The 20,695-nt window shown below is 45.3% G+C and overlaps 1 protein-coding gene across 9 annotated transcripts in view; it reads right to left on the bottom strand.

Annotated features, from left to right (window-relative positions):
- The window catches only part of klhl17 (kelch-like family member 17), an 85,902-nt gene that overhangs the window by 25,970 nt on the left and 39,237 nt on the right, over nucleotides 1-20,695 (bottom strand). For all 9 annotated transcript variants that reach the window (XM_072586184.1, XM_072586179.1, XM_072586187.1 and 6 more), the window contains 4 exons: nucleotides 19,281-19,397; nucleotides 16,433-16,646; nucleotides 11,546-11,690; nucleotides 7,470-7,637 (listed from right to left, as the gene is read on the bottom strand). In XM_072586184.1, coding sequence (XP_072442285.1) covers nucleotides 7,470-7,637; nucleotides 11,546-11,690; nucleotides 16,433-16,646; nucleotides 19,281-19,397 — 644 coding nt within the window. The remainder of the gene's footprint in view (nucleotides 1-7,469; nucleotides 7,638-11,545; nucleotides 11,691-16,432; nucleotides 16,647-19,280; nucleotides 19,398-20,695) is intronic.

Genomic DNA, 20,695 nt, shown 5'->3' with positions numbered 1-20,695 from the left:
ACCTTGAATGCAACGCAGCTCCTCCAGCTACGCTGTAGGAAAGTAAATCCATGATGAGCTGACACACAGAGACATTGGAACCACTGACCAAAAGATTAGGTCAAAAATGTAGGTTTTTAAGATCAATTTTGAAGTCCAGCAGTTATGGTCCAATTAGAAACATAGAAAATAGTTGCAGGAGTAGGCCATTCGGTCCTTCGAGCTTGCACTACCATTCGTTATGGTCATGGCTGATCATGTAATTTCAGTATCCCACTCCCGCTTTCTCTTTAGCTGAAGGTGTGGCTACCAATGGTTGTGAGAAGGAAACACCAAAGGCCAAGGACTGAGAGGCACACAGGGATCTCTGTGTGTTTTATGACTGGACGAGCCGGAAGAGAAAGGAAAGAATGGGCCCAGGGAAGAAACGGATTGCAAGGGGGAACGAGGACCTGATGCTCACACAGATGTATCTGACACCAAGCACTGGGGCAACCTACCCTGACTCAGCCCCTCCCTAGCTCCATGGTGCCAGGGTCAAGGGCAACATCTAAATTCTTTGTTGTGGTTCTGTTCGCTGAGCTGGGAATTTGTGTTGCAGACGTTTCGTCCCCTGTCTAGGTGACATCCTCAGTGCTTGGGAGCCTCCTGTGAAGCGCTTCAGTGATCTTTCCTCCGGCATTTATAGTGGTTTGTCTCTGCCGCTTCCGGTTGTCAGTTCCAGCTGTCCGCTGTAGTGGTCGGTATATTGGGTCCAGGTCGATGTGCTTATTGATTGAATCTGTGGATGAGTGCCATGCCTCTAGGAATTCCCTGGCTGTTCTCTAAGTTTATACTCGATGGAAACATCACAGAAGCACTTCACAGGAGGCCCTCAAGCACTGAGGATGTCACCTAGACAGGGGACAAAACGTCTGCAACACAAATTCCCAGCTCGGCGAACAGAACCACAACAACGAGCATCCAAGCTACAAATCTTCTCACAAACTTTGATCTAAATTCTTTCTTTGCTGTAAATACAGAGCTGGCCAGGAGCTACATCCAGGAGCAGCTTGCTCTGGACATCCTGACAGTCACCTCTTGTCAGGGTGAGACATATGCTGCTTCGTGCATTATACAAGTTCCAGTTCACAACAAAGGATGCTAACCTCTAACCTCGAAGTGTAGGAGATGACAGGGCCCTATTGGTCTATTGTAGTCAAGGGAAAACACTTCCTGGTCTAACCCATACCTCAGGAAAGATGTACAGGCCCTGGAGCATGTTCAGAGGAGGTTCACGAGAATGGTCCCAGGAATGAAAAACTTAACATATGAGGAACGTTTGAGGACTCTAAGTTTATACTCGATGGAGTTTAGAAGGATGAGGGGGGGCCCTAACTGAAATTTATACAATACTGAATGGCCTGGACAGAGTGGATGGTGGGAAAATGTTTCCATTGGTAGGAGAGACGAGGACCCAAGGGTACAGCCTTAGAGTAAAGGGAAGACCTTTTAGAATGGAGATAAGGAGCAACTTTTACTCCCAGAGTGTGGGGAATCTATGGAATTCACTGCCACAGAAGGCTGTGGAGGCCAGGACATTGAGTATATTTAAGACTGAGATAGATAGGATCTTGAGTGTCAAGAGTGAAGGGAGAAAAAGGGAGAATGGGATTGAGAAGTCTATCTGCCATGACTGAATGGCAGAGCAGACTCAATGGGCTGAATAGCCTCATGTTCGCTCCTATATCTTATGGTCTTATGTCATCACATTAACAACTGCTTACAGATTACATTGATGTGTCATATGTTGTCACAGAGGCTATGAGGTGGACCTGGAACTTACTCCTCTGAGATCCTGAGCCAACTGTTTCTCACTGTCACCCCATTTTGGAGCATCTCAATTATTGTGGCTTCTCAGTGAGAATTAGGAGGGCAGTGTGGGAGGGGAGGGGGCACAGCTATGTCACTCGGTTGGACCTGCACAGCGTCCATGGCTCTCACACAGAGTTCACGACACCAAAATTACATCTCACGATCCCCCTGGGGACCCTAACCTAAGCTGTTCTACCTCAAGTCCAAATTAAATCATTATAGTGGGCGCGGCTTATGACACTCCTTCCTATTAACCCCTTCAGACCCTTATAGGGACTGGGTGTGGTCCTCAACTTTCAACACAAATAACAATAATGGCTGCTCCCATGCTGTCTCCTGTTCAGGTCCCATCAATGTTTCCTTGGGAGTTTGGGACATTCCAAACGATTGTACTTTTTGGAGAAGCAGAGACAAGAGTCCTGAAGGTTGCTGGGATACTGTACAGAGGAATATTGAACGATCCCAATTTCCTGCACTTTCATTGCCCCGTTAAGTGGAAGTACCTGGTTAAAAGTCATTGGGAATGAGTACATTCCCTTATCCACCATTAACGGCTTTGCAAAACCAGCAGTCAAAGGAGTTTTGTACTGATGTGTAATGATATCTGTTAATTATGTCGCTCACCCTCAAGTACTTCTGCAAATTCAACACATGGCAATAGTAATGAGTTAATCAAAATAACATAAATTAAAGAGAGATCCCACCACAATGGAGGACACTCTTACAGTCATAATACCTCCAGGCACTTCAACGCTGAAACATTTGTAGGCAAGGCACGCATGTTATCAAAATATAATTACAGTCATTAGTCACATCTAAATCCAACCACATTTATAGGTGTTAATGTCAAAGTTAATCACTAAGATCTGTCACTATCAGCAACTTGGGATGCATGCAAATTAATATTCACATCCATTTCAACTTTGTATATAGCCCCCCAGGCTCCATAAGCCACACTGCGTGAGGTGGAAGAGATTGGCAAATGTTGCTTCTGGAGAGATTTAGTTCAAAGTATTAATCTTCTTAGATTGTACCACAAGGCCATATGGAAACTTTGCTTTGGTCTGCACATGCCTTGAGCTGTTGATAGTAATTATTCTCCATTCTGTGCTCCTGTATTTGTGTTGGCTCCCAGACTGGAAAATGCCTCGATTTTAAAATTCCCACCTTTGTTTGCAAATCCATGCATGACCCCACATTTATTCTGTAACCCTCTGGGGTCCTTGCACACCCCCAATTCCACCCTCCCATGTACTCCTGATTTTCAATTAAGTGTAGCACAATAGTCACGCTTAGAGCATAATACAAGTGCCTCAAGTGTCGATATATGAAGTTCACTGTGAACAACATGCATGTTAAAGTGTCAATTATAGATATGTTTAAAGATGCTCCTGTCCCTTTGATCTTATGTTTGTCATCTCATAAAAGGAATGAGCTACAAAACTGTCCTCTATGAAAGAGACTGAGCAATGGCTTTGGCATAATCTCAGGTAACAGATTCCCAGAAACACTTGAAACATAGAGGCAAAAAGCAATGGTCACGCTGCCATGTTGTGGGTGGGGTTGAACGAGGGGAACTCAATAACACAGTCAGGTTGAGTACTGCCCTTTCACCTTCACAGCTTCAATGTAAATCTCACCCAAAACTGTGAAACAGAAATCACCGTTTCTCTGCGGCTAAGATTTAAAATTAAAAGCTCAGGAAAACTCCTCATTATTTTAAAGGTTTCGTTCAGAAACACAGAATGGTTCCTGAGAAATTAAAAGTAAGAAGTTGTTGCAAAGTGGGACAAAGTAACGAGATGTTGACCGGAATAGAGTAATCGATAAAAGAGTCAAACAAAGGACATTTTATTTCTATTCAAATGGAAACTATAATCAAATATTGAAGTATATTTACTATAAACTGTCAGAGGGAATTGATTATGTCTTTGAAAATGAATAATCTGCAGAGCCATAAGCAACACAGAGGAAATTCTTCCAAAAGGACAGCTCTTTCCAAATTCTGAGGAAGGGTCACCAGACCTGAAACATTAAATTGGATTTCTCTTCACAGATGCGGCCAGACTTGCTGAGCTTTTCCAGCAATTTCTATTTTCGCTCTTTCAAAAGGGTTAGTACACTATGATGGGTTGAATAGAATTATACAGCACAGCAGTCTACGTACTGGTGATATCCTTCTGAAGTTGGAGTTTACGATATGTTGCAAAGATATCAGCCATTGCCTATCTGCAACCGAAGCCCAACATGAACGTTGGTCAGAAAATACTGTGTGTCTGGAGGGCTCCATGATAAAAAGTTACCCAAAATGCATTGCTCAGTAAGGATGACAAACATCACAACATAACACTGTCTTCCAAATTGCCTCAACAACAGAAAGCAAAAATCAACAAGAGCCATTAGAAATCTCTATAGAAACAAACTGCACTTTATATTTAACCTCAGGATGTTATATAGTGCTTCACAGCCCAAGAAGCAAAGTGTTGTGTGATCCAACCCACAGCTCGGCACCGCCCTCTTGACCTGGCCATCCTCCTTCCCATCTTTACGCTCCACCCTTCCCACCAACCTATTGCAAACCCCCGCTACCTCCCTTTACCTATCACCAGGGGCGGCAGGGTGGCACAGTGGTTAGCACTACTGCCTCACAGCACCAGAGACCCGGGTTCAATTCCCGCCTCAGGCGACTAACTGTGTGGAGTTTGCACGTTCTCCCCGTGTCTGCGTGGGTTTCCTCCGGGTGCTCTGGTTTCCTCCCACAGTCCAAAGATGTGTAGGTCAGGTGAATTGGCCATGCTAAATTGCCCGTAGTATTAGGTTAGGGGTATGGGTGGGTTGCGCTTCAGTGGGGCAGTGTGGACTTGTTGGGCCGAAGGGCCTGTTTCCACACTGTAAGTAATCTAATCTAATCTAATCTAATCTTCCCAACTACCTCCCTCCCACCTATACATCTCTCCGCCCCCTTTGCCCCCCACACCCCACATTCCTGATGAAGAGCTTATGCCAAAAATGCCAACCCTCCTGCTCCTCGATTGCTATGTGACCTGCTGTGTTTTTCCAATGTCACACTTCTGACTTTGAAAACACGGCAGCCAATTTGCACGCAGGAAGCACCCACTACTGCAGTAAAAGGCACTGACCAAACAATTCTTTTCAATGATGTGATTAGAGAAAGAAATATTGGCAAGCAAGAACTCCCCTGGTCTCCAGCGGAATAGAGCATGGGGTTTATTTTTGGAACTGGAGACGGTATTGGGGCCTCAGTTTAATACCTTATCTGGAAGGCAGCAACTCTAACAGTTCAGCCCTCCTTTCATTTTCAACAGGGAGGTATCAACGTGGATTTGTGTGTCAGGATTGGGGACTTGACCCAAAACCCTCAGACTGATGGGCGAGTGCTAGTGTGAAATCGAGCGAAGGAAAGGTTCAGGCCCCCATCAGTGCCCCTGCTCCTGATCGTTGTGGTCCCAGCTCATGCAGCCATAAGGAGATGCGGACTCATAGCTCCTTTTCCAGGAACATCCCCGCCCACTACATTCAGCCCACTCCCACCCTGGGAAGGCCGGGGAGGTGGGGAGTGGACCACGGGACAGTATTCGCCTGTGAAAGATGCAAGTTCCTTGAAAGTGGAGTCTCAGGTAGACAGGCTGGTGAAGGCGGTGTTGGGCACGTTTGCCTTTATTGGTCAATGCACTGAGTGTAGGAGTTGGGAGCTAACCACTGAGACACCGTGCTGCCCAATCATCAGAACTATTTCACAGTGCAGCATGTGAGAGCTTGCTGCTGACAAAGTGGTGCCGACATTAAAAAAGCAAATTTACTTCAAAATGGCTTTGTTGACAATAAAGCATTCAGGATGGGTCGGTGGGTGGGGGATGAGGTCATGTGGAGTGCTATATTAGTGCAACTTTTCCTTTTTTAACATGACTTTGACATTGTTTTTTTTTTAAAGTAGATTTAGAGAAGGTTTTCACAGACAAGCTGTTTGGATAGCACATTGCAAGTGCAGTGATCAAAGTTAAAAATCACACAACACCGGGTTATAGTCCAACAGGTTTAATTGGAAGCACACTAGCTTTCGGAGCGACGCTCCTTCATCAGGTGATAGTGGAGGGCTCAATCCTAACACACAGAATTTATTGCAAAAATTTACAGTGTGATGTAACTGAAATTATACATTGAAAACTTGATTGTCTATTAAGCCTTTCATCTGTTAGAATACAGTGATAGTTTCACTTCTTTCATGTGTAAATCACAAAACCTTTTTTTTAAAAAGTTGCATTCTCAGGTTAGCTGTTAACAATGGTGATAGCTAGACAATATGTTGAAGGTGTTAGCCCCTGTGTTCTCTGACTATGCCATGATGTTTAGATTGATTCTAATCTAAAAAGTGAGATAACAGAGTTTTACATTAATTCATGCAGTTTTTGAGCAAAGTACAATGTAACCCTGAAAGTACAAATTCACCCCACAAAGTATATGTGTGCATGTGGGTCTTTGTCTGTCTGTGTGTCTGTCTGGGGTGGGGGCTGTGAGTGTGAGGAAGTGTATGTGTGTGTGTAGTGAGTGCAGAGTGTCTTATATCTGTGAGGGGGTGCATGTCTGAGTGTGGGAGTGTGTGTGTCTATAAGTGTGTGTAGGTGTCTGTGTGCGCGGGTGTCTGTGTGCGCATCTGTGTGTATGTGTGTCCGTGTGTATGTGTGTATAGGAGTGCCTGTGTGTGTGTGAGACTGTGTGTGTGTAGGAGTACCTGTGAGTGTGTTTGGTGCAATGGTGGTCACCTGTAATGTGACATGAACCCAAGGTCCCAGTTGAGGCCCTCCCTACGGGTACCGAACTTAGCTATCAGCCTCTGCTCGGCCACTTTTCACTGCTGCCTGTCCCGAAGTCTGCCATGGAGGATGGTCACCCGAAGGTCAGAGGCAGAATGTCCTGGATCGCTGAAGTGTTCCCTAACTGGAAGGGAACACTGCTGTCTGTTGATTGTTTTAGATTAGAATCATTTTTTAGATTAGAATCAATCTAAACATCATCGCATAGACTGAGAACACAGGGGCCAACACCTTCAACATATTATCTAGCTATCACCATTGTTAACAGCTAACCCGAGAATGCAACTTTTTTAAAAAAAGGTTTTGTTATTTACACATTAAAGAAGTGAAACTATCACGGTATTCTAACAGATGAAAGGCTTAAGAGACAATCAATTTTTCAACGTATAATTTCAGTTACATCACACTGTAAATTTTTGCTATAAATTCTGTGTGTTAGGATTGAGCCCTCCACTATCACCTGATGAAGGAGCGACGCTCTGAAAGCTAGTGTACCTTCCAATTAAATCTGTTGGGCTATAACCTGGTGTTGTGTGATTTTTAACTTTGTACACCCCAGTCCAACACCGGCATCTCCAAACAGTGATCATCAAAGCACTTAAAAGGTTAATCCCCAGAAACCCCTGACCATCCCTCCCTACTACGTCCACCCCACTCCCACCCTGGGAAGGCTGGGGTAGGTGGGGAGTGGACCAAAGGACAGTGTTCGCCCTTGGAATCAGACACAGGCGCTCCGCACCTTCAGGAGAGTGAGGAAAATCGGGGGAACGTACCAGTGCAAACGTTCAACCACAACGGGAGTACCTGTTCAAACACGAGGCACCATCGTAACCTCCCGCCGCATACAGCAAGCCGTGTAGCACTGCCACTCCAAGGCAGCTCCGTCTCGTTCCCATGGCTACCTCTGGTTGCCAGGAATTGGTTACCGGATCATAGGATTCAACAGTCGATAAGTCAGACGTGCCATCGTACCTGAGTAATTAAGGTAGGATCAGTCATTGAACGTGCATCAAACTCTGTCTAATTCAGATAAATGCGAGGTGTTGCTTTTTGGTAAGGCAAGCCAGGGTAGGACAGTTAATGGTAGGGCCTTGGGGAGTGTTGCCGAACAAAGCGACCTAGGGGTGCAGGTGAAAGTGGAAGATGAAAGTTCCTTGTAAGTGGAGTCAGTGGTAGGCAGGATAGTGAGGAAGGCATTTGGCAAGTTTGCCTTCATTGGACAGTGCACTGAGTGGAGGAGTTGGGATGTCATGTTGGGCAGCTGTACAGCACATTGGTCGGGCCACGTTTACTCTGGCTGCCCTGCTGCAGGGAGGATGTTGTGAAACTTGAGAGGGTGCAGAAATTATTTACGAGGATGTTGCCAGGGTTGGAAGGTTTGAGCTATAGGGAGAGGCTGAACAGGCTGGGGCTTTCTTCCCTGGACCGTCAGAGGGTGAAGGGTGACCGTATAGAGGTTTATAAGATCATGAGAGACATGGACAGGGTGAATAGTCAAAGTCTATTTCCCAAGTTAGGGGAGTCCAAAACTAGAGGGCATAGGTTTAAGGTGAAAGGGGAAAGATTTAAAAGGGACCGGAGTGGGGTAACTTCAGAAAAGCTGGTATCCCATCACCCTCCATTTACACATGAAAAATCATTGACACATATCCAGCTTCCTGAGAGCCAGCTCCGAGTGAACAGAACCCCTGAAACTCCTGTTTAGTACTTTTTCTCTGAAGACACTGATGCAGTTCACTCAGAGCCAGCTCTCAGAGTGAGACACTCCTGTTATATCTGTCAGCCAGGGCTCCCTGATTGGACCAGATTGACAGCCCCAACCAGGGAACTCATATTCTATGAGATCCAGCTGACTGACCTCCTTCAATCACTACACTGCGAGGTAACTTTTTCACACAGAGGGTGGTGCATGTATGAAATGAGCTGCCAGAGGAAGTGGTGGAGGCTGGTACAATTGCAATATTTAATAGGCATCTGGAGGGGTATATGAATAGGAAGGGTTTAGAGGGAGGTGGACTAAATGGGGAATGGATCAGATGGGGATGTCCGGTTTACGGTCAGCATTGAACAGGTTGGGCTGAAGAGTCTGTTTCTGTGCTATATGACTCTATCACTGAAGAAGAGAATCATGGAATCCCTATAGTGTGGAATCAGGACATTCGGCCCATCGAGTCCACACCGACCCTTCAAAGAGCATCTCACCTACATCCACCCCCCTCACATCCCCCAACTCTATCCCTGTCACCCTGCATTTCCCATGGCTAATCCACCTAACCTACACATCCCTGGACACTATGGACAATTTTCCATCGCCATGGCCAATCCACCCTAACCTGCACATCTTTGGACTGTGGGAGGAAACCGGAGCACCCGGAGGAAACCCACGTAGACATGGAGAGAATGTGAAAACTCCACACAGACAGTACCCAAGGCTGGAATTGAACCCAGGCCCCTGGCGCTGTGTGGCAGCAGTGCTAATCACTGAGCCATTGTGCTGTTGTTGTACATTGCTGCATTATGCAGTATATACCATTTGCTTGGTTACTGTCCATTTTTTCAATTTACAAATTAACAGAAATAGATAAGCGAGATAGAAACTGCCTCCGTGGGGGTGGAACAGCACAAAGACCTCGGGCTTCTCCGAGATACTTGCTGTTATCTTGCTTTCAGAAGCAGCCCCTCCCCAGTGGGCAGAGATTGGATACGAACGGTCAGAGTTAAGACAAACACAAGCCAATAGCAGAGAGACCTCTTGAACAGGAGCAAGCGGTTTCACCTCCTGAAGCCTTAGAACAAAATCAGGGCTGATCTGTGATCTAACATTGTTAGATTATATTCGCAGCTTTACAATAATAAGGGCTAAACACAGGCTCATGGAAGCAAAAACAGAACTCGCTGGAGGAACTCTTAAGAAGGGTCACTCTACTCAAAACTGTAAAGCTGCTTTCTTTTCACACCTGCTGAGTTTCTTCAGCAATTTCTGTTCTCTTTTCACATCTCCAGTGCTTTGTTTGAGGCAAGGCTGATGAAAATTGGTAATATTAATTGCTGATGAATTATATAGAGGAGCCTGCTGGAGTAAGGGCTAACTGGTGCCTTCTTTCAGTAGGTCTCAGTCCCACTGAATCTGAAACTGTCATGATATAGCTCCTTACACTCAGCTGCGATTATTAAAGTATTGATCCAGTTAATGCTTTGCTCCACAAAGTCTATGTATCCTACCCATGTCTTGTATCACAGAATCATACAGCAACCAGTATAGTTCAACCAGTCCATGTAGACCATAATCCCAGCTAAACTAGTCCCACCTGCCTGCTCCTGGCCCATATCCCTCAAACCTTTCCGATTCATTTACTCATCCAAATGTCTTTTAAATGTTGTAATTGTACCCACATCCACCACTTCCGCAGAACGTTCATTCCACACACGAATCATCGTAAAGAAATTTGGTTAACAAGCGATCCCAGATTTAAAATTTACAACCAGTCTAGCATCGGTTGCCATTTGTGAAAGAGATTTGCAAACCTCTCCCATCCTGTGTGTGTGTTTGTGCAGATGTATTTCCTCATTTTGATCCTGTAAGCCTTGGGTCGAATTTTTAAACGACTCATCCCCATCCCATGGAAACAGTTTCTAGCTTGCCCATCTCGTCCTGTTAATATTTGTAAATTCCAGAAATGGAGAGTAACCAAACAGATGGTCTAAGCTGCATAATGTAGACTTCCTTCAAGCATAAAAAAACCCCCACAGTTATCAGGATAAATAGGTGATCATATCAAAATTGAAATTTAATACGTTAATCAGTGCAAAACAAAACTAGTGCACACACAAACAAAACTTTCAGAATTTGAGGTAGCGGTCATTTTTTTCCTAAGCTAATATGTTATCCAAACCCCGACTGTGATAAATTACTAACTTTTCCAACCAGCCTCCCTAAAGCAGATCTTGCTGACACAAACCATTGGTCTACCCTGAAGAGAACATGGTTTTAGACCAGAAGAAGTGGAAACAAAGGTTAGGCCATTCAGCCGACTAAGTCTGCCCCTGCCACCCAGGAGTCAAGAGTGTGGTGCTGGAAAAGCACAGCAGGTCAGGCAGCATCTGAGGAGCAGGAGAATCGACAGTTCGGGCCGGAGCCCTTCATCAGGAATGAGGCTGGGAGCCTCGGGGGGTGGAGATATAAATGGGAGGGGGGTGGGGCCGGGGGTCAAGTAGCTGAGAGTGCAATGGGTGGATGGAGGTGGGTGTAAAGGTGATAGGTCAGAGAGGAGGGTGGAGCAGATAGGTGGGAAGGAAGATGGACAGGTGGGACAGGTCATGAGGATGGTGCTGAGCTGGAAGGTTGATTCTGAGGTAAGGTGGTGGGAAGGGGAATGAGAAAAATGGTGAAGTCCACACTGATGCCATGGGATTGAAAGGTCCCGAGGTGGAAGATGAGGCGTTCTTCCTCCAGGCATCGGGTGGTGAGGGAGTGGCGATGGAGGCCCAGGACCTGCATGTCCTTGGCAGAGTGGGAAGGGGAGTTCAGCCACAGGGCGGTGGGGTTGATTGGTGTGGGTATCCCAGAGATGTTCTCTGAAGTGCTCTGTGAATAGGCGTCCAGTCTCCTCATGGGAGTAATGGATACAGTAAATGACATGTGTGGAAGTGCAGGTGAAACTTTGATGAATGTGGAAGTCTCCTTCGGGGCCTTGGACAGAGGTGAGGGATGGGGTGGGGGGGGGGGGTGTAGGTTTTACAATTCCTGCGGTGACAGGGAAAGGTGCCAGGAGGGGACCGGCCAACCATGATGGAGATGATGGAGTTGGTAATGGTCAGTAACACTTTGCTTTGAGCGGTGACTGAGGCTGAAGCCTGGTGGAAGAAGTGCTGTTGCTTACCCCCCAACTGCGTACAGCCTGTTCCCAATTGCCGCTACGCCTACCCGCGCGCGCCGAGTCGACATGGAGGCTACCATGTGCCACCTGTCTGTCCTTGTGTCATAGGCTTCACAATCTCCGTGGATAGCAAATAGGCTACCACCACCTGCAAACAAACAGACAGACAGACAGTTAACAGGACAGACACCACCTTACCTCAGAATCAACCTTCCAGTTCAGACAGTTAACAGGAGTGCCCCAGTGCCAATCAATACCCAAATCCAGCAGTCACACAGATGGCATTTGACAGGTTATTGAACCGGCGGGTCAGGTTGGTTCAGTGGCCATTAATGAAACAGATTTCTCCTGCAAAAGAACTAGGAGCAGGAGTAGGTCATCTGGCCCCCCTCGAGCCTGCTCTGCCATTCAATAAGATCATGGCTGATCGTCTCGTGGCTCCACTTACCCACCCTCTCACCATAACCCTCAATTCCTTCACTGTTCAAAATTTATCTATCTTTGCCTTTAAAAAAACATTCAATGAGGAAGCCTCAACTACTTCCCTGAGCAGGGAATTCCACAGATTTACAACCCTCTGGGTGAAGAAGTTCCTTCTCAATTCAGTCTGAAATCTGCTCCCCCTTAACTTTGAGGCTATGTCCTCTTGTTCTTGTTTCAAGTTGCAGTTGTCCTCTCCTGAAAGCTCTGGTGTAAAATTTCACGGGCACCAACAGTTTTCTCCTGTGTGTCACCCTAATGGCCAACCCTGATGTTGCATCTGTGTGCCAATGGAGTGTCCACAGGCTACTCGTCTGTGGCAGCCATCACAGTGGTGCTCTGATGCTCTTCTTGTATATTCTCCGTTGGGGGGCAGTGACTGGTGGGGCAACGGAAGGGTACGGGGTTTCCCAATTTACAAACGGCCAACTTTCAAACATTTGTACTTACTAACACAATCCCAGAGGAGGGTGTAATTAGACTCAACATAAAAATGTTGCCTGTACGTTCTGCTTTACATTGTTCTGCATTTGTGACTCAACTTGTGAATGGACTTTATTCTCAACTCAGGAGCTGTCTCTGTTCACTCAAATCTTTTGCAAGGAGCCGCACTAGTCTGCCCGCTCTGAGCCCAGATTCCCCTAACCCCATGGGCGGTTGGGGGGGGAGGGTGCCAACAGAAACACTTGGGTTTCACAAAATCTCCACAAACGGTTGATATATTCTGACGGAGATGTTTCAATGAAATATTCCTGCCCTCACCTCATTTTTCCTTTTACTCGCTCATGGGACATCAGCATCATTGGTTGGGTCTGTATTTATTGCCCGTTCTCTAGTTGCCCTCAAGACGGTGGCGGTGAGCTGTATTCTTGAACTGCCACAGTCCATTTTGTGTTAGGAAGAGAATTCCTGGATTTTGATCATGGGACAGTGAAAGATTATATTTCCATGTCAAGACAGTCAGTAGCTCAGAGAGGAACTTGCAGGAGATGGTGCTCCCACATATCCGTTGGCGTTATCCTTCTAGATGGTTAAGGACATGGGTTGAGAAAATCTATTATTTAAAACACACTGTAACTCCTTCCAGTAACAGGAACAGGTCAAATAGACCAGATGTCAAAAGGTTAATGTTAGCAAAACTTCAACAACCCTCAAACTTCACTCAAATATTTCAAATCAATCTAATCAAACAGTAATAGCTGAAATCCTGGAGTCAGACAGTGATTGGCTCCATTATGCTGCAGTTACGTGACTTCTAAAATGATGGCAAAATCTGAAAAATGGCCACCTAATAGAAACAGCCTCCCCCTGCTTGCTTGAATGGCGTGAGAAAAAGACTAGGCTACCAAGCGAGAGATGCCAGAGAGGAGGTGCTAAAATAGTCAAAAGGACCAAACCCCAAACCCTGTTCAGTTTTCACCACAAATCCTTCATCCTCGACCCCAATTCACCTCACCCCACTGAACACTGTCCCCAGTTCAACCCTGCGTCTTCAAATCCAAACCTCAGTCACACTACTGTTGGCCATACAGAGCAAGCAGTGAATTGGAACATGAGAGGGAATTGAACAACTTCAAGTGGTTATTAAATGTATTTAAATGCGCTGCTGATTGCAGATTAGTAACATACTTGTCAGCTACTGATATTACCTGAACAAAATTGTTAACACTTTCATTCATATTCCGTGTTAGTAACATTGTGGCATCATTGCAGGAAAATCGGAGTTTTACTGGGAAGCTTAGAGAAGAAGCAAAGGTTTCTGAGTATTTGAAACGAGTGCAGGTTATAAATAAAGACAGCAGGGTGGAATCTAAATCTAGATATGTATAATGATTTAATCAGCATTTTTTCTTGTAAAGCAATTCTGACCTTCGTCAGAGTCCTCTTTCTGCGCGTTCTCTCTGTTCTGTACACTGACAACCAATTAATCTCTTTTCTCTCACGTGAGCTGCAAAGATCCTCAACGTATGCCATAGTAACCATGGCCAGCCAAAAACAGATTGGAGCAGTCAGCTCCTGAAGATCCCACAGCTGCCAACACTTCCCCAACTGGATTGAGTAACTAGTTTCACATCTGGCCAGCATCCATCACACTTCAGATATCATTCTGCCATGTGTCAAAAGCATAGAATAATGAAAAAACAACGAGGGGGATGTAGTTAAGTTATGGTGTTTACATCTGACCTGCAGCTAGGAATTCATAAGCTCTTGCCAGTCTGCAGATTTCCCCGTCAAAAAGCAATTAACCTCCAGATCTCCCCATTGACAACAGCGATAATCTTTGGCCTTAACGTGGCTTATCTCTTAAAACATAGTTCTGCTTCCTCCTGTGATAGAATCTGGGTCTGGGGCCCACTGTTCCAACATAAGGGGTCGCCCCTTTAAGTCAGAGAGGAGGAGAATTCCTTTTCCATGCGGTGAGTCACGAGCTTTTGGAAATCTTCAAACGGACTAGTCTGACTATTTTTAAAGCAGAGTGTTTAGATGTTTGATAAGGGAAGGGGGTAAAAGAGTAGGCAGGGATGTGGAGTAATCAGACCACCCTCGATCTTACGGAATAGCAGAGCAGGTTTGAGAGGTCTACTCCTGATGTCCTCTGAATAAAGTTGTTAACGTTGCACGAACATTTATTCATATTCTGTGTTATTGATATTGTGGTATCGTTGCAGAGAAAAAAACCTGTGTATTGTTTCTTAGAGAGTTTTACCGTCCATATTGTACACGACGTGAAAATCACTGCCTTTGTTCGGATATGAGCAGTAGGAGCAGGAACAGGCCATTCGGTCCCTCAAGTCTGCTGTGCTGTTCAATAAGGTCACAGCTGATTTGAACTCCTAACTGTTCTCCAAGGCAACTGGCTCCCCTAATGTACAAAACTCTATTTCAGGCTTGAACTCTATTTCAGGCCTCCATCACTCTAGGATAGGGAATTCATGACCTTCCAAGATCAAACTCTTCTTAATTTTTGTCTTAAATAGGCAACCTCTTATTCCTAAAGAGCATCGGCCAATTCGTGACTCTGTCAGGAGGGTAACATCCCCTTATGCAGTCGATAGTGTATTGGGCTGTGAGCACAAACAGGGGAAAAGGGAATATAACCAGCTATAGCAAAAAGGTCAACAAACCTGACCTTTTGGTAAATTCAGATTCCAATCTGCATTGTCTTTGTCTGTGCTGCTGAAATCCTAAACAAAACCTTCACACCCCAAAGTCTGCCTTCTCTCCTGCACCTTTTACAAACCCCACTGCACATTTTGAGCTGTGTGGTTGATTCCTCTCCAGGGAAAGATCCTAAATTCCAATCTCCCTTCAGCCAGGACCAAAACAGGGTGATGGGACAGGATCAAACCTTCAAACGGCCCCTATGATCCCATTCATGTTAAGTTCTTCCATCTCCCTGCCCAACAAAGTCCTCACTCTTGCTCTCAGGTCAATACAGCGAGAATGAAGAACGTTCTCAAACCACATCCCTGGTTGCAGCTGACAGCTCTCCAGCTCAAACTTCCTATCAGAGCGTGTTCTCTCTGTGATGAGATTAAATCACAGTCTGATTTACATTAACCCTGTACTCTACACATATTAATGTTATACGGTATATTTGGGCTGACAAGTGGTAAGTGACATTCACACCACACAAATGCCATCCCCAATAAAAGACAATCTATTCACCACCCTTGACATTCAATGGCGTTACTGTCACTGAATCCTCCACTATCAACATCCTGGGGGTTACCATTGACCAGAAACTCAACTGGACTCATCATATAAACACCACGGTGAGGTCAGAGGCTAGGGATGCTGCAGTGAGTAAGTCACCTCCTGGCTTTCCAAAGCCTGTCCGCCATTAACAAGGCACAGGTCAGGAGTGTGATGGAACACTCCCCACTTGCCTGGATAGGTGCAGCTCCAACAACACTGAAAGAAGCCTCGACACCATCCAGGATAAAGCAGTCTGCTTGACCGACACCACATCCACAAGCATCCACTCCCTCCCCCACCTCAGCTCAGTAGCAGCAGTGTATACCATCTACAAGACCCACTGCAGAAACTCACCAAACATTCAAAGCCCACAATCATGTCCATGCAGAAGGACAAGGGCAACAGATACTTGGGAACGCCATCATCCACAAGTTCCTCTCTGAGCCATTCACCACCCACTCGGAAATATATCGGTGTTCCTTCACTGTCACTGGGTCACAATCCTGGAATTCCCTCTCTCGGGGCACTTTGGGATCCACCCACAGCACATGGACTGCAGTGGCTCAAGAGGGCAGCTCACCCCCACTCGAGATGCAGTGATGGAGAGGGCAATAAAAGCTGGCCCAGCCAGCAACACCCACGTCCCACCAGCAAATAGAAAGCAAAGATATGGGGAGCAGAGAGCGACGGGCTGCTAAGCATTTTACTTACCGACTGCGAAGAGGACAGGGCTGGCCCCTTCACAGCGCCGAGGCCTGGTCCGGGTATTGCTGAGGACTCCCCGCTGTTCAGGCATTAGGTGATATTTGAGAGCTTCGATGAGGAGGTCTTTGCACTCGGAGTGGTGTCTGACCAGAAGTTCCGTGTCAACATTACTCATCAGAAAATCGCGAGTCAGGAGAGGCAGACGGACACACTTCATCAGCTGCACAACAAACAAAGGGCAGAGTTTCAATTGGTCCCAAATCAAATGGGGCACACCTTTCCAAAATAACCATCTGCCAAAGATTGTGGTTCGCCAGAGAATCGACAACCAAATCAAACGCGCAGACTCCAACTTCAGACAACCAGATGGATTTGAAAAAGGTGCAATTGCCAAGAACTGCCACCAACCCTGGGTGCTGGAGACACTGCCTTTCTCTGTGAGAGCAAACAGGTATTTCTTTGCCCAGGAGTTTCTCCTGGGTGCTACACTTGGACATAGTTTGGTCTGAGAGACAACCAGTTCTCGTTCTAACCCTGTAACGGATGGCAATTTCCCTGTATCCTGAAATTTCCAATTACTCTCTAGGGTTCAACCTGGGGAGATGTTGTCTGTGCAAAATTAAGAAACAGACTGTAATCAGCAGGGATCACAAAACGTCCAATTAGCTGTTTGGATCTTACGTGATTGAATTAAAAGGCCTGCACGTTGATGAGTGCACTGTACTCACCTCACTTTTTAAGAAGTTAGATTGTTCAATTCCTCATGTAATAAAGCACAGCATCCCTTCAGCCTTCTCGATCCTAACTTCCTGTGTTTTGAGCACAAGAAAACCTTGGATTCCCACAGTCATCCCTCCATTTGAGTAATATCCTACTTTTTTTATATTCCTGCTAAAGTGAGCAACCTCATGTTTAAACACATTATACGCCATCTGCCAGATTCGCTCCCACTCAATTCTGCAAACTCCTTCTGTCTTTTTCACAACACATATTCCTCAAATCTTTCGAGTCATCTGGGTTTTTGATCTTGTTATTTAAATCATTGACATAAATTGTTAGAATTCTGGATTAGTGGTGCTGGAAGAGCACAGCAGTTCGGGCAGCATCTGATAAATTGTTAGAAGTTGAGACCCCCACACAGACCCCTATGGGCTTTCACTTGCCATATCTTGCCAATCAAAGACCTTCTTATTGTACCCTGTGTTATCTGCCAGCTGCCCAATTCTCTTCCCCCATTCATGTATACCCCCTACACCATGAGCTTTTTTTTCCCCCGACTAACCTTTGATATGGCACCTTATTGAGTGCCTTCTGGAAATCCAAGCCTGGTACATCTACCAGCTCCCCTTAATCCACAGATATTACTCCCATAAAAAGACTCAACAATTGGTTAAACCTTTCTTTCGTGAAACTGCGCTGACATTTCCCAATTACCTGGAGTTTTGTGAGGTGCCCACCTCTTTAATAATAAGACTAACCACGACTGATGTCAAACCTACTGGCCGATAGTTTCTAGTTTTCTCACCCTCCCTCCTGTTTTGAATCTTGGATTGTATTTGTTAGTTTCCTGTTTATGGACCCTTTCCTAAATCCAGGGAATTCTGGAAAATTAATACCAGCACACCGCCTACCTCATTAACCACTCCCTTAAGACCCCAGGATGAAGTCCTTCAGGATCTGGAGTCTTGCCAACCCACTGCTCCATCAGTTTGGTCATTACCACCGCCCTCCTGATCACCATTTTACTAAGCTCCCCTCTCCCTTCCACCTCCTGATTTACAGCTGTTATTCAAATTTTTAAAAATCCTCTACGGACAAAACAGAAACAAGTTATTTGCTCATTTTATCTGATATTTTCTTACTATTTACTGTCAACTCTCTACTCTTATCCTCTAGAGGATCAACACTCCCTTTACCCTTTGTCCCTCCTTTTTAGGAAATGTTGCTGTCCGTATTTACGTTTCTAGCTAACTGTCTCTCACTCGAATGTCTTCCTCCAGATTAACTTTTCAGTCTTTTTTTATTATATTCTGCCCTGCCACTCATTTTTCTGCAGTTAATACACTTTTTCCTTAAATCTAATGCTTTCCCTATCTTTGATTAACAAATGATGGCGTGTCCTCCCTTTCAAATCTTTCATTATAGTAGAAATAAATGTGAATATTCCAAAAAATCCTTGAAATATTTGCTGTATGTGTTTATTAATCAGTCAGTGTCCTTGATTAATATGTCAGTTCACTTCATCTAGCTCAGTTTCTATGGTTACACCAGTGCCCTTAATTAAATTTAAAGTCCCCAGTCTTCTCTCTTTCAAACTGGGCATCTATTTCAGTTATATTACCTGCTACCTCAGGGTGCCTTTAATCCGAAAATTTGAATTGATCTGGTCACATTACACAACACCAAGTCAAATATATCCTGCTCTCTGGTTAACTCCAGAACATGCTGTTGTAAGAAACTATCTGGAAAGTATTATTTGATAAAGATTACTACCACCAATCTGATCTTTCTACCTTGCATGTAGATTAGAGTCACCTATGATTATTGTTGTCCCTTTATCATAAGCACACAATATTTCTTCATCTGTACTTCAACCCACATCAGGATTCACTGGGGTATTTGTTGACCGCTCCCCTTGTGACTTCTTTCCCCTCCTGACCTCCACCCAAACTAATTCTGCCTCCTGATCTCCTGAACTGTTATTGTATCCACACCAACAGGACACCAGCGCTTTGAACAAATATCCCCGGAACTAGCTCTGTTGTTAGCAGGACAGTCACAGCTTCTCTGGTCTTTTCAGGTGATCGAGTCCTAAGTGTCTGCATGAGGTTAACCATTTCGATTGGTTTCTTACTCTGGGTACGTGCTGGCGCCTTCCGTCCACATCGTGTTTGACCCAGCTCAGCACAGCCCTGTACACCTCTTCTTCAGAAGGAACATTCAGGTTGTCACTGGAGATAAGATCTAGCACCTGTGAAAATCAGAATGATAATTTATTGACTTGCTGATATCGTTTTCTCCAAATTTCCTTCCCCACATTTGCTCCTGAAGCCATGTGGAGTTTTATAGACATGCTCACTCTTTGTGACTTTGCACAGGGTGCTGTTATTCACCTTTAACATCAGTTTATTTGACAACAGAGACCCACCCAGCATCTGCTACAGTTCTGCATTGGTAGAGGATAGACCATGATTGAGTCTTTATAAGATTATGTAGTTTATTGCAGGATAGCCATAGATACCATTGACTAATTTATCTATGTAAATCACCTAGCAGGAACCAGGGATGATACATCAGTCTCCATCCAGATTTCGTAAAGACGGTTTCTTGTAATCGTGCAGTTTACTGCATCCTCAGTGTAAACTCTTTCTAAACCATTACCTGACAAAGCAGGAAACGAGACATCTCACTTCCTGCCCCGCCCAGCGTATGGATTGTCGAGAGTTGCAGCTAACTCTACGGCCACCATTTAGGTCTCAAGCACAATGTGCTAAATTAGGAAGGATCAAGAATCCTCTTAGCATGACAACTGCTATTTATTAGCCGTTCAGAAGAAGGGTCACTGGAATCAAAATTTTAACTCCATTTTCTCTCTCCACGCATGCTGCCAGACCTGCCAGGTTTCTCGTGCAATTTCAGTTTCGGTTTCACATTTCTAGCATCTGCAGTTCTTTGTTTTATTTTAGTGGCTATTTGTTAATCAACCTCCCAACACTTAAATCCTACATCCTCAGTCTTGCCTGTCCTACTGGTCACCTTGCTACTTTGCCATTCTGAGTACTATGGAGCACTACTGAGAGCTCAACAGGGCCAAACTTGAGGTTCCAAGCATAAAGCAGGAACAATGGGTAAGACAGGCTGTCCAAACGGTCCATTAACCTGGAAACAACTCTTACTGCACTATAACATGACTCCCAACAAGGGCAGCCTGATACCAGCTCACACAACATGTTTTACTGTTGTTATGGACCAAGGAGATCTTTCTGAATCTGGACCTTGCTGATTCGGGTACATGCGAGTTGCATTAAGAGTGTGCAGCCACTGTGGCTTTTGGAGCATCTGAAACAAATTGAAACAAAGGGGTGGCACGGTGGCTCAATGGTCAGCACTGCTGCCTCACAGCATCAGGACCCTGGGTTCGATTGCAGCCTCAGGCAACTGTCTGCGTGGAGTTTGCACGTTCTCCCTGTGTCTGCGTGGGTTTCCTCTGATCTCCTCCCACAGTCCAAAGGGAGGTTCGGTGGAATGGCCATGGGAAATTGGCCATAG

The sequence above is a fragment of the Chiloscyllium punctatum genome, chromosome 16 (assembly GCF_047496795.1).
Source record: "Chiloscyllium punctatum isolate Juve2018m chromosome 16, sChiPun1.3, whole genome shotgun sequence".
Lineage (NCBI taxonomy): Eukaryota > Metazoa > Chordata > Chondrichthyes > Orectolobiformes > Hemiscylliidae > Chiloscyllium > Chiloscyllium punctatum.
Note: the sequence above shows the minus strand (reverse complement) of the source record. Positions and strands in the feature narration are given on the sequence as shown.